Raw genomic sequence first — 18452 nt, 5'->3', positions numbered from 1 at the left:
CCCGGAGCCTTTTCCACCGTGGATAAAGCTTGGGTTTCAGCGGCCTATGTGTGTGTGTGTGTGTGGGGGGGGGGGGGTACAGTCACCGCAGCCTGACCACACCAGTCCACAGTGTTAACCCCCCCACCACACACACCCACCCACACACACATGCCCATCATCATCAGCGGGCGCGAGTATTGTTTATTTGTGTAAGGTTCTGAGATTAATCTTTTCGTGGCATATACAGTAGACAATGCCGGCGTGACACGGACCACGACAGCCGGGTTACTTTTAGGCCCACTGTCAGTTCAGGTGATGTGAAGACGTCATCGCTTCGTCAAGATGCGATTGAGGAAAGTGAACCTACTTGACGCAAATTGTGTCCTTTATACATTGTATAACTCGCCAAACAATTAGTCTAACACATATACAAAAAGGCCTCAGTGCATAAGGGGCTTGTGATATAGCAGCCGTGCAGACAATATCTTGACATAAACAATGCCGTCCACAGAAGTGCATATAATCAGATAACCTGCCACAGAGGTTGTGGCTTTAATAACGCCAAAATAATAAAATAACCATAAAAGCCAAACTAAATGCCTAATTCTCTGCGTTTTATTTGACCGGATCGGACTGTTTTGTATTGTGTTTGTTTGTTTGTTTGTTTGTTGTCACTTCAAGCTGATTATGAATCCGTCTCTCTTCAGTCTAATTAGACGGATTAATAAAACAGAGAGGGATTCTGTGTAGATGATGGAGCACGAGTGCAGCAGCGCACCTCTCTTCCGGGGACGGAGCTACAGCGGTGCTGCCTTCCTGCGCTCCCCGCAGCCGAGGGACAAAAGAGGGGGCGAAAAAAAGCCACAGTTCTGGAAAGCAAGTTCTCCAAAACGTGAGGTTCTCCTGCGCAGCCGTTCTACGTTTCCACAAACCCGTTAAAGGTCGACGTTTTAATGACGCAGAAAAGTATTCCCCAACGGGCCAGTGTCGGAGAGCAACACTTTCCTTTGCGAGCGTAATCACAGTTAATTGCTCCTTTAAAAAGGTGTTGCACCATGTGAAATCATTTGTCCAACCCGATGTGCAAGAAATATTCAGAGGCCTGGCCTGAACTGTCTCGGGCGGCTGATGGAAATCATTTCGACAAACTGGGGAAAGTTCTGCTTTTTTTCAGTTTTCCTCTGACTGGAGCTGGATGAAGGACGCGGCATCGATAGAGCTAATCGATTAAGACAATGGATTATTGATAGCTTGTCGCCACGCTTCATGTGGACACCAGGGAATAAACAAAACCCCTGTACACCACTGTTATTCACATAATTTATTATTTGTTTATCGACCTGTTTCTCTCTTTTTGTCACTCTTCCCTCTGCGCTGTCTGCAAGGCAGTGGTGCTTGTGTCTTTAAAATGTAACTGCTGATTCTCTATTCGAATTAAATATGTTTTTAGGGATTTTTAAAATGTTTTTTACACAGGGTTATAAAGAAAATGTTATAGGTCGGTAATACGGTGGCCACCTCCTGACACTTCACACTATGTATAGGTATGAAAGCATACTTCACTCTCTTCTTTGCATTCTGTAAAGCTAATAAAATGAACCTCCTCGCCTCATGGTGCCAAGACAAACTCCCTAATATAGAGATAATGTATGCTAATTACTACTGATTATTATTGATTAATGATTAATTTTACTTCAACTCATGGGAGAACATCCCACGGCAATTTCTGTCCAATATAGGCTGGAGACGTGTTTGATGAACTCGAGCTTTATTCAAATCAATTGTTGTTTCATGTGCATCATAATGAGCAACAAGCTGCGTTTCACTCATGCTGCAAGAACACCAAAGAAATGTCAGGCAGACCGCGACTTATTTGCAGTGGCTAGAAAGAATAATAATAATAGCCTAATAATATGATAATAATTAGTACTATGATTATTTATGCATGGATTTGAAAGTATCCCATAAAAGTGCGGTGTGATTAGTGTGCAGAGAATTGATCCCCGCCGCTCTCCCAGCAGACTGCAGTTGCTCCATCACCACCGATCTTTTAATAGGCTCCAACATAGAGCCGCCTTTATTCAGCCAAACTAGACGGAAACCATTCCCATATGACATTTAGGCTAAAGGCCCAGGCACCACATGAATATGACGACCAGCCTACCGCAATCAAACTGTAGGCCTACTTTTCTAAATAATAAAATACAAATACATTTGAATATCCACAACTTCTATCAAGATCAAGCCTCCTTTTGTTTCTTTTTAGAAATGATATATTTTTATATATATATCTCGGTCAATAACAACAAAAAATATACAGCGTTGATTTATCAATGCAATGTTATTTAATGAAATAATAATAGTACTAATAACAATAACTTTGGTTGCCATAAAGTATGTCACAAATTTGGAGTCATGCAAAATTGTTTGCAACAAGATTAATAAATTGTATAATAAAATGTTACTCATTTGCCTCATATAAATACAGCAAATCGCCTAAATTGCATCTTCAATATTAACATACAAGTTAGTAAAAAATGATGCTGCAGAATTATGTACTTGTAATACTATATATATATATATATATATATATATATATATATATATATATATATATATATAGATAGATAGATAGATAGATAGATAGATAGATAGATAGATAGATAGATATTTGTGTTTGAATAAATACTTCGTAAAAAAAAATCTAAAAATTACCTGTAGTCCTTCAGGCTACATCAGACTGCTGGATGCACAGACTAACGTAAAGACTGTCTCCTCTTGCCTGCAGCAAACAAACAAACAGGTGCAAGGCAAAAGTCTTACACAGAGAAAGTCTGCAGACTATCCACCTTCGTTCAGGTGATCTGCGCTTGACTTTACGCGGCACAGTGGCGCTAACAGCGAACACAAACACTTCTCCAAGAAATAACTGCTGTGCAAAATACGATAGTTACAAATGTGAATACATTGGAGGAAAGACAAAAAACAAAAAACAAAAAAGAAGCCTGGACTTCTCCCCGGTACGGTCTCTGCTGGCGGAGGCTCCATGCATGCGTCAAACAGCTGCTGGCCGCAGCTTGTCCTGAGGGCAACAAGGTTTACACACACACACACACACACACACACACACACACACACACACACACACACACACACAAGCCCAATCATAGCCTGTAAAGTACAACTCCAATCGAGTCTTGCACCTATTTACGCCTGCATGTGCATTAATGAAGTTAAAAATAACCTCTGCAATTCGAGCACTTGTTGGCACAACATCAGCCGCGTCAACAGCCTAAATACAAAGTTTCTGTAGGTCCTTAATTTCAGAAAGAAAATTATTTTGTAAACATTTTATGGCAAAAATATAAATATTAGGAGGAAACATGATAAACTATAATAATAATAATAATAGTAATAATAGTAATTCAGGTGCATTTCCATTATTATAATATAACCTCGACCTCACCATACCTCACTGTATCCACCGCCGGTTAGAGAAAACCAAGTTGTTGCTGTTAAAGGGGTAAAAATCCAAGAAGGTGCTGGCAGGAGCTGAATGGGGTGGGTGGGGGTTGACGGGGTGAGGAGGGGGACGAGGGTAAGGGGATGGTAAGGGGGAGGGAAGGAAGGTGAGATGGTGAGGGGAGAGCAGGAGGAGGAGGAAGAGGAGGAGGGGAAGAGATAAGTGATCTAAAGGGGAGACGATAGGACAAAAAAGTGATGATGATGAATACATTGGAAAGTTTTTTGGCCCTGGCGAGGGTGTCAGATTGAATGGCCTGTGCGCATGTGCGAAGGTGTCCAAACTGACAATGCTGGTGAGATGAAGATAGTGTTGTTGCTGCTTCTGGGCTCACGGAGGACGACGAGAGGAATCTACAAGCCGACAAGATGAGATCCAAGGCGAGGGCGAGAAAACTGGCCAAAAGTAGGTCTTCTTTTTTCCCCTTCTTATCGCTTTCAGCCGCCGGCTCCAAACTCCTGGGTCTGTAGATGTCCAATGTGTCCTTGTCATTTGTCATATCCTTAAGAGAGGAGGGGGCCACTCTTTGTCCGGAGTTAACTTTTCTGCTAAAAATGTGTCCCGCTCCGGCTACTCAGTCTCGTTTCCCTGCATGCTGCGGTCTTGGCTTCGTTGGTTCCCAGTGTCAGAAAGTTTAATGTGTGATGAGAAACGCCGCTGGTGCTTTAGTTGATTACACTCCTATAAAAGCAGAGATAAACATTGCCGTTCAAATCTGAGCTCGATCTAGTAATTTGCTCTTTTCGGATGTCGGAGGTTCAGCGGAGGCGCATATTCGTTTCCCGAAAGTTACCAAGAAAAGTTGTCGAAATGGATAGTAACTTCTTTATAGAGCCGTACCAAGTCTTGTGAAATAATATTCCCGGTTTTTGAAATAGTGGGCGCTGTAGCACTGCTCTGCTGCGAGCTGCTGCAGAGCTCACTCCGAGCTGAGCGCACTCTTTCACTCGCCTGCAAACGGAGACGCCACGATGTGAATTTTTGACACAAAGAGCAATATTTGAATGCAGATTTTTTTTTGTTTTGATTTTTAGTCGGTCCTGCTTGAACCGCAGAAGATATCGCTCTCCGGCAACTTTGTTTTGTCCCCGGGCCCTCGGACTGCTGCAGGCTGGTTCCTCCTCCAGGGAATGCCAATCAATAATGCGTTTTGTGCAAGAAAGCGCCCATACTACTACTTAGTGGACTGCTGCTCGCGTCACACGGAAAATTCATGTATTCAGTTTTGTGAACACGAGCACTTAGTTGTTGGAAATGGACCATGTTTATTGTTTGACATTTTTTTTTATTTTGGTGGGTTGATTTATGAATCGTGTTTACTGACACCGTCTTCTTTATTCCTGCATGAATGCAGTTTGTTTTCCACTGCCAATTATGTGGGTCAATCCACAATTCATTTGAAAGACGATTGCTTAACAAGTTAACGATTTATGTAGGCCTGTTCGCATTTGCTTTTGTCTTAATGAGTGTGTTATATTTTATCCACAGTGAATTTCGATTTTTAGTTTTGTGAAAATGCAGAGCTAAAACACAGGACATATTTAGCCATGTATTTATTTTTAGGACAAGCTTATTAAAAAATAATTAATTTAAAATATACCTGTTATTGTTTATATGTGGTACATGCTTGATTACATGTTTACAGGCATTTAAAAGCTTTGTAACTTTGCCAATTCCACTCGCTTTCTTATTTTAATGTGAACCTCGATCTTTATACTAGACATAATTCAGGCTTTTTTTTTTTTTTAAAAACACTCTAAAATTGACATTTCAAACCTGAAGTGAAATAAATATTTGTGCACAACTTTTAAAACAAACGTAAAACGTGTGTACTTTAAATGAGCTTGCACTTAAAAGGTACCTAATTAAATCTGATAGGATTATTATTAAATGTTCAGTAAGGGTTTCAGCAGGCATGCAGTCAGCTAAATAATACAAAGGATGACCAACGCTTGTTTTTTTTTTTTTTTTTTTTTTTTTTTTTTTTGCTTGTTATTACCTTATTACTCCAGCATGTACTCGTGCACCATGATTGGTGCACAGGGATCAAGTTCCCGTAGCCTAAGTTTAAGACAAAGACAGAAAAGAAAAGAAAAGAAAAGGAACGAAAAGCAAAACGCTAATTGGGCTACTTTGTGAAAAATACTTAGACATGTCGAGGATCCTGCTTCTTGCCAGTAATTGCACTTGGTCTTGATCTCTGAACATCCTTGATAGTCTGTTGATCCGGGTGCTAATGAACACAAATACCTGGCCTTGTAGCACATCGGACCACTGGAAGCCTCTGCCAGTCCAGAGGCCTCAGATCTGTTGCGTTGCAGCGGCAGGAGAGAAAAACAGAGCAGACAGCAGGCATGAAATATATATATATATATATGTATATATTTCGCTCTTCTTAACAGTATATTCCACCCTCCTTTCCCCCCCTTTTCTGCGGCTTAGGTAAAATGCTCTCCTGTAGGCTTGCTGGATACAGAAGGCCTACAGCAATATTCACCAGCTGCTTTATCATTTATTTTTAACCCTCGTCTATATTTCATTCTCTCGGCAGATTGCACACACAGACTAGCCTACACGTTAGAGGCCACGACTCAGAAACTTGTGACTCCGCAGTCCCACATGTAGAATATGAATATATGAGTGTGTTTTATTAGGGTCTCGCATTGATTAGTATGCAGTCGTTCTGGGTTGTTTACATAATGCTTTGGGGGTCAGGATTAAGTGAGTGTGTTTGGAGTATAATGTGATATCCCCTCACAGGTGGGTTTTTTTTTGTTTTTAAAAAAATATCACTTTCCTTTCTCGGTTCCCCACACGCTAATATTATATAATATGAAATGCCTTATAGAGAGTTTAATTTGAGATCAAAAGCTACACACCTTATTGTTTTTTATTATATTTAATTTTCTCTCTCTCTCTCTCTACTATACAGTAGTTTATTGATCATTATGAATTTAAAATATTAAATAGTATTTTATTTGTTTTAATAAGGGAAGAAATCCTCCGACGCAGGAGCCCTAACACCACATCATATTATAACGGCTTTGATATGAGAATTGTTATCTTAAAAACAACAACGACAAAAAGAAAAAAATCGACACAGGCAATCTAGCAGAGAATACAGCACCAACGTGACAATGAATTTGCTTTTTGCATTGAGTTCATATCAACCATAGTCCATATCTGTGTGTATTTCTGTGCGCTGCAGAGGGCTGTTTGTATGTGAAAAGTAACACCTTGCGGCTGTTTTATTGTGGTATTCTGCTCGGTCCATATGTAGCTTTAAATTGGCTTTGGATCAATTAAGACTTCCAGTTGAGCGAGTGTACAGCCACCCCCCCCCCCGGTATTTTCCATGTACAGGTGAGACAAATAGACACACACACATAAACACACTCTCGCTGTACTGCACGCTTACAACCGCGAAACAACGTCTCCACAGAAACCCAAAGAAATATAATTAAAATAGAAACATGTAACAGCTTTACACACAGCCAGTTGAGCAGAAAGGTGTTGAATCCACACTGATTCTGACCGCAGCTTACACACCTTATTGATTTTCTAAACCTATTTTAGTTACTGGGGCCGTCTGCATTGTCAAGTCAATAAAATTAAAGGTAGCGCCACACGCCACATGACCTCATTTTTGTTCTTTTTTTTGTTTTATGCCGATTTTGCACAAAATGACCACCACCACCTCCCTCTCCAAACCCTCCACACTGAACAAATGCACACACTTTCTCTCTCTCTCTTTCTGGCCTATATATACTAATTGCCAGATATCCTATTGATCTTTGTGTTAAATGCCCCTTAATAGCCTAGATGGACTCCCAGTCATGAACTTGGCCTGGCTCAACAGCTTCTGATGTTTTGACAGAAGTAATAAAACCCAACCCATAACACTTTAAAACTAACAATGGTAGCTATGTTGAACTTCTGGCTAAACGTTCAGAGTCCCTTGCAGCCTCCCATGTATTACTGCTATGCAGCTGTAATGTTTGTCAGATAGCACTCCACCATGTTCACAGATTAGAGCCTGAACATAAAAATGATAGGATCATCAAATGAAAAGGATATGTAATGTCAGTGTAATGTATGGTAGTGACTTTGTAGTAAGTAGTGAGTTTTTGGTACTTTTATAAAACTGTAAATCTCTCAGTTTTAGTTGCTTTTATTTTGAAGTTAGAGCATCAGTGAGCCAATGAAGACAACAGAAATTCATAGAAATCATGTTGATGACTCTTACTTTGATAGTTTCAGAAGACTTCCTCATGGTGCAGCATAATTTTCTGTTCAGTTTAATTTGTAATTCCAATACTGTTGCTAATTGATGAAGGCTAATTATTATCCTTTATGGCTTTAGACATAAAACCATTTATTTATTTTATTTTATTTTGAATGCCAGGAGTGCCGGACATAATGCAAAATGAAAATACCTGTGAGATCTTTATTTTGTTGCAGTAGACCTTTCATAGATAAAACACGGTGGGAAACCTGAGACTCTTGTGGTTCCACAGAGCCCATTTGCATTCATGTGTGATGATGTGAACGATCTTAGCAGCGCTCTGAATCAGGCAACACCAGTTTTGCAGTTTTACATCTCTGTCTAAAATGACTGACTTTGACCGCTATTATAATCACAGTCTTAAGGATCTTTGCACCCAAAACCTGAAGCCATTCAGGTGATGGCAGATTGTGTGTGTTGGTTCTGTACACTAGTCTTTCTCAATTTACAGAAATACTTTTTACCATCCAATCACAAAGACGACATGCTTCGCAGAGATTTTGTGAAATCAGGTTTTTGATACAGAAACGCTTCATTTACTTTCTTTTTCATGCAATTGGGGAGTTTTTTTCTATGCATTTGGACTGATTTTTAGGACCATTTCTGTCAATTTTTGAAGGATTGAAAAATTGTGTAGCCTAACTAATTGCATCAGTTCACATTTGGCATGGCCACATATGCTGCATAAGTACTTGATTATGGAAGTTTGTTGGATGTGAGTTCCTCATCCTAGTGTGTGCACATGTAGGATACATTTTAGTGTGTGTTGTGAACAGTGAGACTCTTAGTCTTCCTCCATGTGTGTTCAGTGAAATACTTTACTGTACCTACTTATCGTACTGTACATGTAAGACAACTGTATTCTCAGAGCATACTATATGATATCCTATGAAATGATTACATTTTTCTGTCATAACCCCCAAAAAGTAAAGGCACTTTTATTCATAACATAGCCATAAATTTGCCTGTTTTTTTTTTTACATATTAATTTGTCATAGGGGAAGTTACCATGGTTAAGGTTAGGGTAAGGCTTTGGTCATGGTTAGTTCAATGTCAAGCCACTGTCTGTTTCAGTAACATATGGTCCATATTTGATTCACATAATATGATACAAATAAAGATGCATTGCTTTTTGTAACCATATCTTCAAATTTGCTGTGGGAGCAGACTCTTGAAGAATGTTCTTTCCAGTAAAGTATTCATATTACCCTGAAATTTGGAGGACAATGTAGTCTGAAGTCTCAGTTGTGCTTACTAGTCCTAAATCTTTGAAACAGTCAGCCAATAAAGAAAACCTTCATGATCTCTTCCACCTGTGTAGGGAATAAACTGCAGAAATTACAATGTAAGGAACTGGTTACTCTATGAATTACCTGCGCTCTGAAGCTTATAGAGGGAAGGTTAATTTATATGACTATAGTTCAAATGGAATTTTACAATAATGTGTTTAAATAGTCTATTTTACGACTGTTCGACTGCCAACTTTTTAATGTTTTCTTTCACTATCAATGACTCCCTCTCTTCCTCCCTGAACACATACTTTTATCTCCATCTTATTGTTATTCAGTCAGTTACTGCTGTAAATGTGCTGCTGCTGCTGTTGCTGCTGCTGTTTTGGCCAAGTGTCCCTTGGAAAAGAGATGTCTCTAATCTGGTCAAGTACAGGTGCCATAAAATGGGAAAATAATTTAGAAATGTGGGTGTTGGAACAACTTCTGAATGAATCCCAGCATGCCTACGAAATACAGAAAACCCCTCAATACCCTTCTATGATTATGAGGTGGTTATTAATCATTTAGCTGTTTCAGGTATCCTCAGTGTTTTACTCTTTTTGATGTGATATTATATTTGCCTGTCATATCCATCTTTTGGCCATGTGATGCCCCAACAACACTCACATCACCCTCTGTTGCATTTTCTTGTCAACTGAGACTCACTAAAGGCTTGAAATCATTTGACTGGCTTTCCTTAGCTCTGTGACACATGTGCATGCTCACATAGAAACCATACATACACAGTAATGCAGATGGATCCTGGATGGACACACACATACACACACACACCGTAGTGGTGACAAATTTTGGGGCAATGTTAGGATTTAACCCCAATCAATCACAAACTAGAAAGGTTGAGTGTAAATGTCATCCAAACAGCAGGAGCTGGCACTGTTGGCTGGCTAAATACGTGTGTGTGTATGTGTGTGTGTGTGTGTGTGTGTGTGTGTGAATCAGTGTATGCAACATTTTGTAAAGTTGTTGGAGGTCCTGTCACTGTTATGAGCTTTGGCCTTGGCCACGTCTGGCATAGCTATGGGTGGGCACATCTTACACCTGGACACACACACACACACACACACACACACACACACACACACACACACACACACACACACACACACAAGTTCCAGCCCCATGCTCCCTGCCTGGTCTCATGCTGGCTAAGTCAAATTTTGAGTTGACATACAAATACCATCGCATTAAGCTCTTGCACATGGCTCTAAATCCCATTCATTCCATTGATACATTGACCTCACATTATCCAGTTGGCAAATATGCCTCTTTGCACCATGACCTCATCCGCCATGTTTGTAAAAACACAGCAATCTACCAATCACTTGGCAGTGGAGACTGTGGCATGCCCAAGAGAATTTAAGATATATTCCTGATATTTTCTTTTTAAGCAGAACCCTGTTTTTCGTCTCTCCTCATACCCTTCATTTTTAGCCTGCAGATGGGGGCAGGGTCTTGTTAAAAATAGCCGAGTAGCAGTACAGCAGTATGTGTTGAGAAAAGGGGGGTTCAAAAAATGAAAATCCATTACACTGCAGTTAAATGCATTTTGTCTTGACCTGTGGCTGCTTATCGAGTTACGTCCTGCCACCGCTGGGTTGTGTCTAGAAGATTCCATCCAGCTTGTCAGGGCTAAGAATACACCACGACTGTCATCCCATAGGAAATACCTCATCCTTACTTCTTGAGTATGCTGATTAACGCTAAATGGTTATCTCTCTGTGTGTCTGGTGTGATTGTGCACCACCCGCTGTTAAACAGTGTGTTGTTTGCAAAACAACACGCAAATGTGTCGAGTCCCTAATTAGCGTGTTTTAGCAGCCCTCATGATTCCCCCTTGCATTGTGATATCCCAGGGATTGCTCAGCATTGTGACTAGTCTTATCTGGGTCTAATCCCGAATTGTTTGGGATAAGCCAGCTCACTTTCTCCCTCTTTCTCGCTCTTTCCTTTTATTTCTTCATTTGTCCTTACCCTGCTCTTTTCCTTTTATCTACTGCTGAACTTCCTGTCCTTTATGTTGTCGTCTCTTTCATTTACGCCATGTTCTCTGTTCACTGTGTATCTTGGCGTGAAGACAGAATTTCAGCGTTAATTAGCAAGAGCTGGGAAAAATTTAATATTATTATTTATCAATATTATTTCCACTGAAACGTATTGTGATGATATGATCTTATTGTTCATATATTGTTATATGTTGTTATTGTTTTATAAATGTATTTTGTAATGATTCTGAGGAAGTTGTAATTAAAATGTACAACATTTGTTTTTGTTTTACACACACGCAGAGTTTGGTCGTTTGGTTTGGTAGGTAATGCACTACAGTGGAAGACAGTTCTTTGCTTTGAATATAAGTAACCACAGAAACCCTTTTAACCAGCTGAGAAATACACTCAGTTATCAATACACAGGGTGAAATGCAACACTTAATTATCTTGAAATTCTCAGTGAATAGCACTGAACAAAACTATTTCTTTTGGTTAAAAGTTGTATTCATCTTCTGTAGTGGTTTCACAAATTGTAGCTCATCTCTCAACAACCCCCTCCCCACACATGTACACACACACACACACACACACACACACACACACACACACACACACACACACACACACAGCCTACAGTCCCAGTCCCAATCCGGTGCTGCTGATGATGGCTCATCCTGTCCAGATATGATAAGCAGACAAACTACTCTGTCCCCTGGGCTGTTTGTCTGTCTGTCTCCGAAACAGACAGTGGTGTGTAGCTGCAGCGTGGCTCTAAACTCCCTCTGCCTGCTTCTCCTTTCATCAGACCGCCAGTTCAAAGCCTTGGCTCCATCTTCACATCTATCTCTCCCGCTCCTCCCTCCCTCCCTCCCCCTCACCATCTTTCTCACTGTGTTTTGTCGTTACCACAAAGATGGGCACGCAGTGTCTCATTAAAGCGGATTAGAGACATCTCCACGTCTCACAGGGGCTGAGCGGGACATTTCTCTTCTCTAGTCACCCCCCCACCCCTTTCTCTCAGAGATCAGGTTCTTTGATTTGGCCAGATAAAGACCTCTTTCATGTCGGTGGGGACGGTTAGCGATTACACTGTCAGACCCATCGTTTTGGTGAGTTTGACAAATTTGTCGTGCTGGGTGGGGCGGCTGTGGGGATTGTACTGGGGGGGTGTACAAGGAGATTCACCGTAATTGAGCTGTCATTATCCAGTGACCCTGCCAGGCGCTAGTGCATAGGGCTCACCAGTTCTCTATTTGTTTAATACTTGGCTAACTTTCTTTGTGAGTATGATGGATAGAAAGAGAAGGAGAGAGAGGGGGAGAGAGTGGAAGCGGGGTACCGGTCTCCAGATGAATGCCTCTGCTTATTTGACCACCTCTCTTGAGCACTGCTGAAAATGGGCTTCTATACATCACTGCTGCAAGTTTCTTTTCTCACCAAACTCCTCCCTCGTGCAACACAATTAGGCATGTTGATTACTGAACTCCCCAGAGACAAAGGGCCACTATTGGTGTGGTTTAATTTCATTAAGTAGAGCGTGGTGTGCAGGATAAATATATTAAGAGCTCCATCTCGTTGCAGGCTGTCCATTTACCTCAGCCACTCTGTATGCTAAGCAAATCCTTAGGTGTCACAGTCGTGGGATTGGAACAAATCTCCTGAAATGGTTTGGTTAAAACGAGGCACATTTCCATGAAGTTAATACTTTTGTTCTCAGATGTTTCTTGTTTTCTGACCTGTTATTTCCTGTTCGCTCTGGTAACCTGTGTATAGTACCTGTATAAACAAATGCATATTCTCAAATGTATATTTCATTAATCAGCAAATGGTGAAGTTGCTGAATTTCGCCATGTTGTATTTAGAGATACTTTTAAAGGTGCCTTTTGACAGATATGTACTTCACTCAAATAGATGTACAACCATTCTCATTTGGTTTTTACAAAGTAAGGCTGTACTGGCAGGATAGTGTGACTGTATTAGCCCAGAAATTTGGTGAAGGAAATAAGAGCCCTCCTCGTTAACCTGGAGTCAGATTGGTTGTGAAGCGATAAGTAGGACAGAGTGTGTGTGTGTGTAACCATTCATGAGTGTGTGTGTGCGTGCTTGTTTGTGTGTGTGTAGGTGTTGGAGGGGTCTTGGCTAAAACATTTCAAGATGGCCCATTAGCCAGTGCAGGCCCGTCCCCTCCCGACACTAGGATTCCTCTGTGCTGACCCCCTCTACTCCACCCCTCCACCTCTTAGCCCCTCTGTCCCAGAGGCCCCCAGCCTCATCCTGCCAAGTGTACGGTTCCAAAGTAACGATGAAGCTGCCTGCGTGTGAAAATATTGAATTGCAAAAACATCCCTGGGTGAGAGGGTGTGTGAATGGAGCTTTCAGCACCGGGCCCGATCCGGGCCCTGCGCTACTGACTGATGGACAACAAATGGCAGTTTGTGTCCAGAGAGGGGGGGGGGGGGGGACAGAGAGGGGAAAGAGAAAAGGAAAGAAAAGAAAAAGAAGAGGAGAGACCTTAGAGAGGGGGGTTGAGGTTGTTCAGGCCTCTTCAGTCTGGGGCCATATATGCAGGTCTGAAATGCCTTATCACATGACCTGTCTGACCTTTGGCCCCCACTCAGCTAAGGCTGTTAGACTGCTCTCCAACGGGGAGCACAAAGACTCACAGCCTCAAAGACCACCATTCACCCCCCGTGCAGCCATACTCCAAAGGTAATAGGTAAAAGTAATGTCACTGACCTCTGCTTTCCTTTGCTCGACAGGAGGGCAAAACTCTTAAGATTCCCTGATAATGTCAAAGGTAGAGGGTGGCCATTTTGGCTCCTTATCCACTGCCTTTTCTTAGCTCCCATGAGATGAAATGTAAAGCAAACTGAACTATCTCTTTTGTGGCAAAACTGTGGTTAAAGAGACATTTCGTATCTTCGTGCCTCCAAAACTGATGGGAACTGAGATGGAAAATGATAGAAATGTTTAAAAACAACATGGTATTGTTTTTAGTTGCTATGCACTGGGAATATAGTTGTGTAACTCAGCTCTATGTGTTATCTAAGTGTGTGTTTGTGTGTGTGTGTGTGGGACACCAGTGAATTTCTGATGTCTCAGAGGACTGACTGGGTCACAGTATTACCGTAACCTCCTGTCTAGCTTTGCAACCCACACACTGGCATCTCTCTCTCTGTCTCTCTCCTGACCAGTCCTAGGATTCTTTCTTCTCTTCTCTTTTTCCCCTCCTTCTCTGGAACACTGGGGTTTCTCTCTCTCTCCGGTCTCCTTTGAAAAGATGCGGCGTCTTTGTCCGCCCTGATAAAGGACGCCATAGTTCCCCTTTTCCCCTTCTTTGTGGCCCGGGGCTGGCGGCTCCTGTAGAAGTGCAAATGGTATCCTCTCGGAGGGGCTATCCCCGCAGGCCCTGGAGAGCCCTCTCTCTCCTCCAGGCTTGGCTAATTACCACCCTGCTCCCCCCTCACAGCCCCCACCGGCTCCCTGGTCCCTGGAACCATGGACGGCACATTCCCACAACCAGCACCTGGCCTTCTTTTCTCCTGGCCTGCTTTGATGGCTGACACCCCAGCCAACCCCTCCCTCCTTCCTCATCCTCTTCTTCTCTCCGCCCCACTACCTCATCTCTCTTTCTCTCCCTCCCTTTAACTTCTCACTCTCTCACTTCTCTCTCACTGACTCTCATTACTAGAGGTTTTAAATTGCTTTCTGACCCTGACAAACTGCTCTTGTTGAAAAGGGAGATGTCGAAGAGGGAGGGCAACGGATGTGAGCAAAAAATGGAAGAGATGAAGGGGGCAGTAGAAAGTATGTATGAATGTATGTGTAGTCCATTATGTATTTTGTCAGATTATGTAAGTTAGTCTAAGGAGCACCCAACCTGTCACAGCCCCCAATTTCCCCCTAAGTAGACTGGATATGGTATTTTGAAAAAAGAGAAAAAAACTACTTGAACTACTTGTTTAAAGTGTTGTTAAAACAGGAAGAAAAAGGTGTTTTTCTCTCATCTTAAAATATTAAATATGCCATCATTTATATGGTCGGTATGTCTTGTGTTAAAGAGGGACAGCAGATGGCTCATGGCTCATTTACAGTTTTTCTTTTCTCTGTTGATCAATAAGCACTGTCCCTGCCAAATAAACTAATAAAATAAAAAAATATAAATCAAAGATAAAATCAAACCTTTGGAGGATTGATGCCTCATCAAGGTGCAGAGTCACTTTGTGATAGGCTTTGCTCAAAATAAGTGGTTTGAAAATGATATTGCATGTAGAGGTCTGTGGTTTATAAAGCTTGACTAGTGGTTGATGCAGATTAAGTTGATTTTATTGCAACAGTAATGCACGCACACACATACACAGACATACTCACACACACAAGCACAAATATCTAATTTAGTTGCATATTTGCGTTCTACTAGCCGTAGGCCTAATCAATACCCTGCCCCAATGGATTTGACCAATTCATAGCTTGCCTTTGTGCAGTCTAGCGATCCCAGCGAGGGCATTTGGACAGCTTTCTGAGGAAAACAAATAGCTCTATTACGAGCTTGCATCTCTGTGATGCTCAGTGTCCCAAAGGCAAAGTGCTCGGCCTCTATTAATTGTATGTTCTCCACACAGGATAGGTTTTCAGCATAACACAGGTTCACCTGGTCCAGAAAGAAGAGTGTTGCGCAAATATAGGCAAAATTTTCCTTAAAAGCAATAGTGAGAATAAGTTACACCAACAAATTTTCCCAACAAAATGACATGCTGGTTTGATTTTTTGTCTGGCTTAAGTTTAATACGAGAATTAGAATTTAAGTAACATTTAGGTCTTAAGCAGTTTTTGTTTTTGTATTTACTTATATGTAGCTAACTTAACTGTCAGTGGACCATGATGTTTCTTTCATTAGGGCAAATCTTTTCTCCACCGAGATTTACGTAATATATATAGAATTATATTGTTTGATTATCATTTTAGACATTTGCAATTAAATAAACTGGATCGGTACAATCAACGTGATATCACGGGATGGCATATTAATAGCATGCCACATTTCATGTGTCATTTAACGTCGATCATGGATATGCAGGAAAGAATGTCAAGGAAGTCAGGTGACCTTCGTGGTCATTGTCAGGTGACGAAGGTCACCTGACAATGACCACGTATTAACAATAATAAACACATGGTTAACGTTGTGAAACGGTCGGAGTTTGGTTAATTTTAGGCACCAAAACTACTTGGATAACTTGGATATTGTTCAGGAAAAGATAATGGTTTGGGTTAAAATAAGTACATTACGTAAGTTAAGTTACATGCATAAGTTAAGTTGCGTAAATAAGTATATGACGTAAGTTAAATACGTTGCGTAAGTTAACTTACATACGTAAGTTAAAATAAGCCAACGTTGACTTTTGGTTTCACACGGGACACGAACTACAGTCTCCTGAGTGAAAGTCCTGCTTATTCAACCCAGCCTGACCTCCTGCCAACGTGGACGTTGCTCTTTATACTACGTCACCTGACATTGTTTTTTTTTATGATATTCGCGTGTAAAATGACGCTGTCTCTGCACAATATAAATCAATACAGACTACATAACGTGAAATGATACGCAAAAAGAAAAAAAGTCGCTGTGACAACCCGCAAATTTACTTAAGACATTGCTGTGTTATTCATACTCCATTTAGTGATACTAGGCTGGTACAATAAGATAATGTGAAACACACTTTAGAGAGATGAAACTGTTTTCTTGTTGATCTACTGATCAACAGTGTGTAGTCTGATTATCAGTCTTCCTTAAGTTTTCACAAAGCCATGCATGGTGGACAGAAGAAGTCATTTGCAGTACTGTTTTTATTTTTACTCTTTCCAGTAAAAAAACACACACACACACACACACACACACACACACACACACACACACACACACACACACACACACACACACACACAAATCCTTGTTCAGCATAACAGTGGTCACATGCCCAGTACTGACTCCAACACAATGCAGGCAGAAGCAAAAGGTGGTACTGGGAGATGCACACATCCAGACAAGTTACATTAGTTCAGCAGAGTTTGGCTTTGATTCCTAAGACTGGGACTAGCTTATGTAAGTATACAGACAACATTAATGCTGCCAGGATTTTGATTTAGATAGACAATGTCCAAGCTAGCTCAAGAAATGTTTTAACTGGCTTTTAATGTTGTATGTAAAAAACATCGCTGGAACATTTATGTTGCTCCCATCAAAACTAAATAAGTATGAATTTAGGAATTTGTGATAATCGCTGCGTCTAACCAACAGCTATTAAGGCTATTGTTGTTAGCATAAATGATTTAATCCTACTTTCTTTCAGTGACAATTACATCTTGTCTTAAACAGCACCTGCCATCCAGTCTGGGCATCCTGAGTATCTCTGTGTTGCTGTCATTTCCCAGCCACAGCTGCCCTTTCCTGTACAGTTCACACATCATCACCTATAGGACTTAGATGATGTCATGAACTGGGCTGCTTCTTCCTTGTCGGTCTCAACCATAATGACCATCAACTGGATGTTACATCCATGTTGAATCTTCCAGGCATTAAAGTGAAATTCTATACTCAATTTTCTCAGGATGCATTTTAATAGAGAATGTGCATGAATGTGTTCCAATGAAATGAGTCCTTGTTGTCCTCCTGTTGAAGAAGAGCATTAGTCTTCAGGCACTAAACATGTTTTGTGTCTGATATGCGCTGTGGTATTGGTGGTACTGTCGATGGAGAAATTGATATATTCTTCCATACTATGATGGATTTCTCCCTGTATTATTGATGAACCAAATGACGATTTTACAAAACGAGACATTTACTAAACGCGACATTTACCATTCGTGTTTTTAAAAGTTTAATCAGTTGGACTTTATTGTGTCTAAATCCTGAGATGGTTCATTTAGATTCTTTATAGTTTGGTTGAAGGAGAGGCTTACCAAGTTTCAAGTCTCCCTCACTCTCCACCTCTCTCCTCATCAAGTCTAGCCACATCCTCTCTTTCGAGTACAGAAAAGGAAAGAGGAAGATCCGGTTTCTGAATTGTGTTTTATGAGTGGTTGAAACGGCCACTTCTGTGGTTTTTGTCTGTCCGCGCTGACCGTTCAACTCAAAAGTTCCTGAGGTTTTCGAGGCATGTCAATTAAGCTGTTTTAATTGGGAAGATGTTATTCCAAACAAATGTTTGCACTCTGGGAGCTGCATGTTGGTCAAAATGGGGGGAGCTGAAGACATGCAGCTTGGTGTTACTGTTATTTCTTTGTTTTAGTACCGTGTTGGCTTTGCAAATCTGTTTCTCTTCATTTTCCTGAATGCAGTGAAAGCTCACTTGGATGACCGCATGCACACACACACACACACACACACACAC

General features: G+C 41.1%; 1 protein-coding gene and 1 long non-coding RNA gene across 10 annotated transcripts in view; one reads left to right on the top strand and one right to left on the bottom strand.

Moving 5' to 3' along the window:
* Positions 1–2304: 2304 nt before the first annotated feature.
* LOC122882784 lies at positions 2305–3933 on the bottom strand. Its single transcript, XR_006379459.1, has 3 exons — positions 3794–3933; positions 3454–3534; positions 2305–3064 (listed from the first exon to the last, which is right to left on the bottom strand). It is a non-coding gene; the product is annotated as an uncharacterized LOC122882784 (long non-coding RNA).
* prdm16 (PR domain containing 16) overlaps positions 3560–18452 on the top strand; it is a 184552-nt gene continuing 169659 nt past the window's right edge. For 4 of the 9 annotated variants that reach the window (XM_044210527.1, XM_044210529.1, XM_044210526.1 and 1 more), the window contains exon 1: positions 3560–3910. In XM_044210527.1, the coding sequence (XP_044066462.1) occupies positions 3874–3910 (37 nt within the window). In that variant the 5' untranslated portion in view covers positions 3560–3873. The remainder of the gene's footprint in view (positions 3911–18452) is intronic. The other 5 variants (XM_044210537.1, XM_044210528.1, XM_044210532.1 and 2 more) reach the window with 2 other exon arrangements.

The sequence above is a fragment of the Siniperca chuatsi genome, linkage group LG10, assembly GCF_020085105.1.
Source record: "Siniperca chuatsi isolate FFG_IHB_CAS linkage group LG10, ASM2008510v1, whole genome shotgun sequence".
Lineage (NCBI taxonomy): Eukaryota > Metazoa > Chordata > Actinopteri > Centrarchiformes > Sinipercidae > Siniperca > Siniperca chuatsi.
This window is presented reverse-complemented; position numbering and strand designations above follow the sequence as displayed.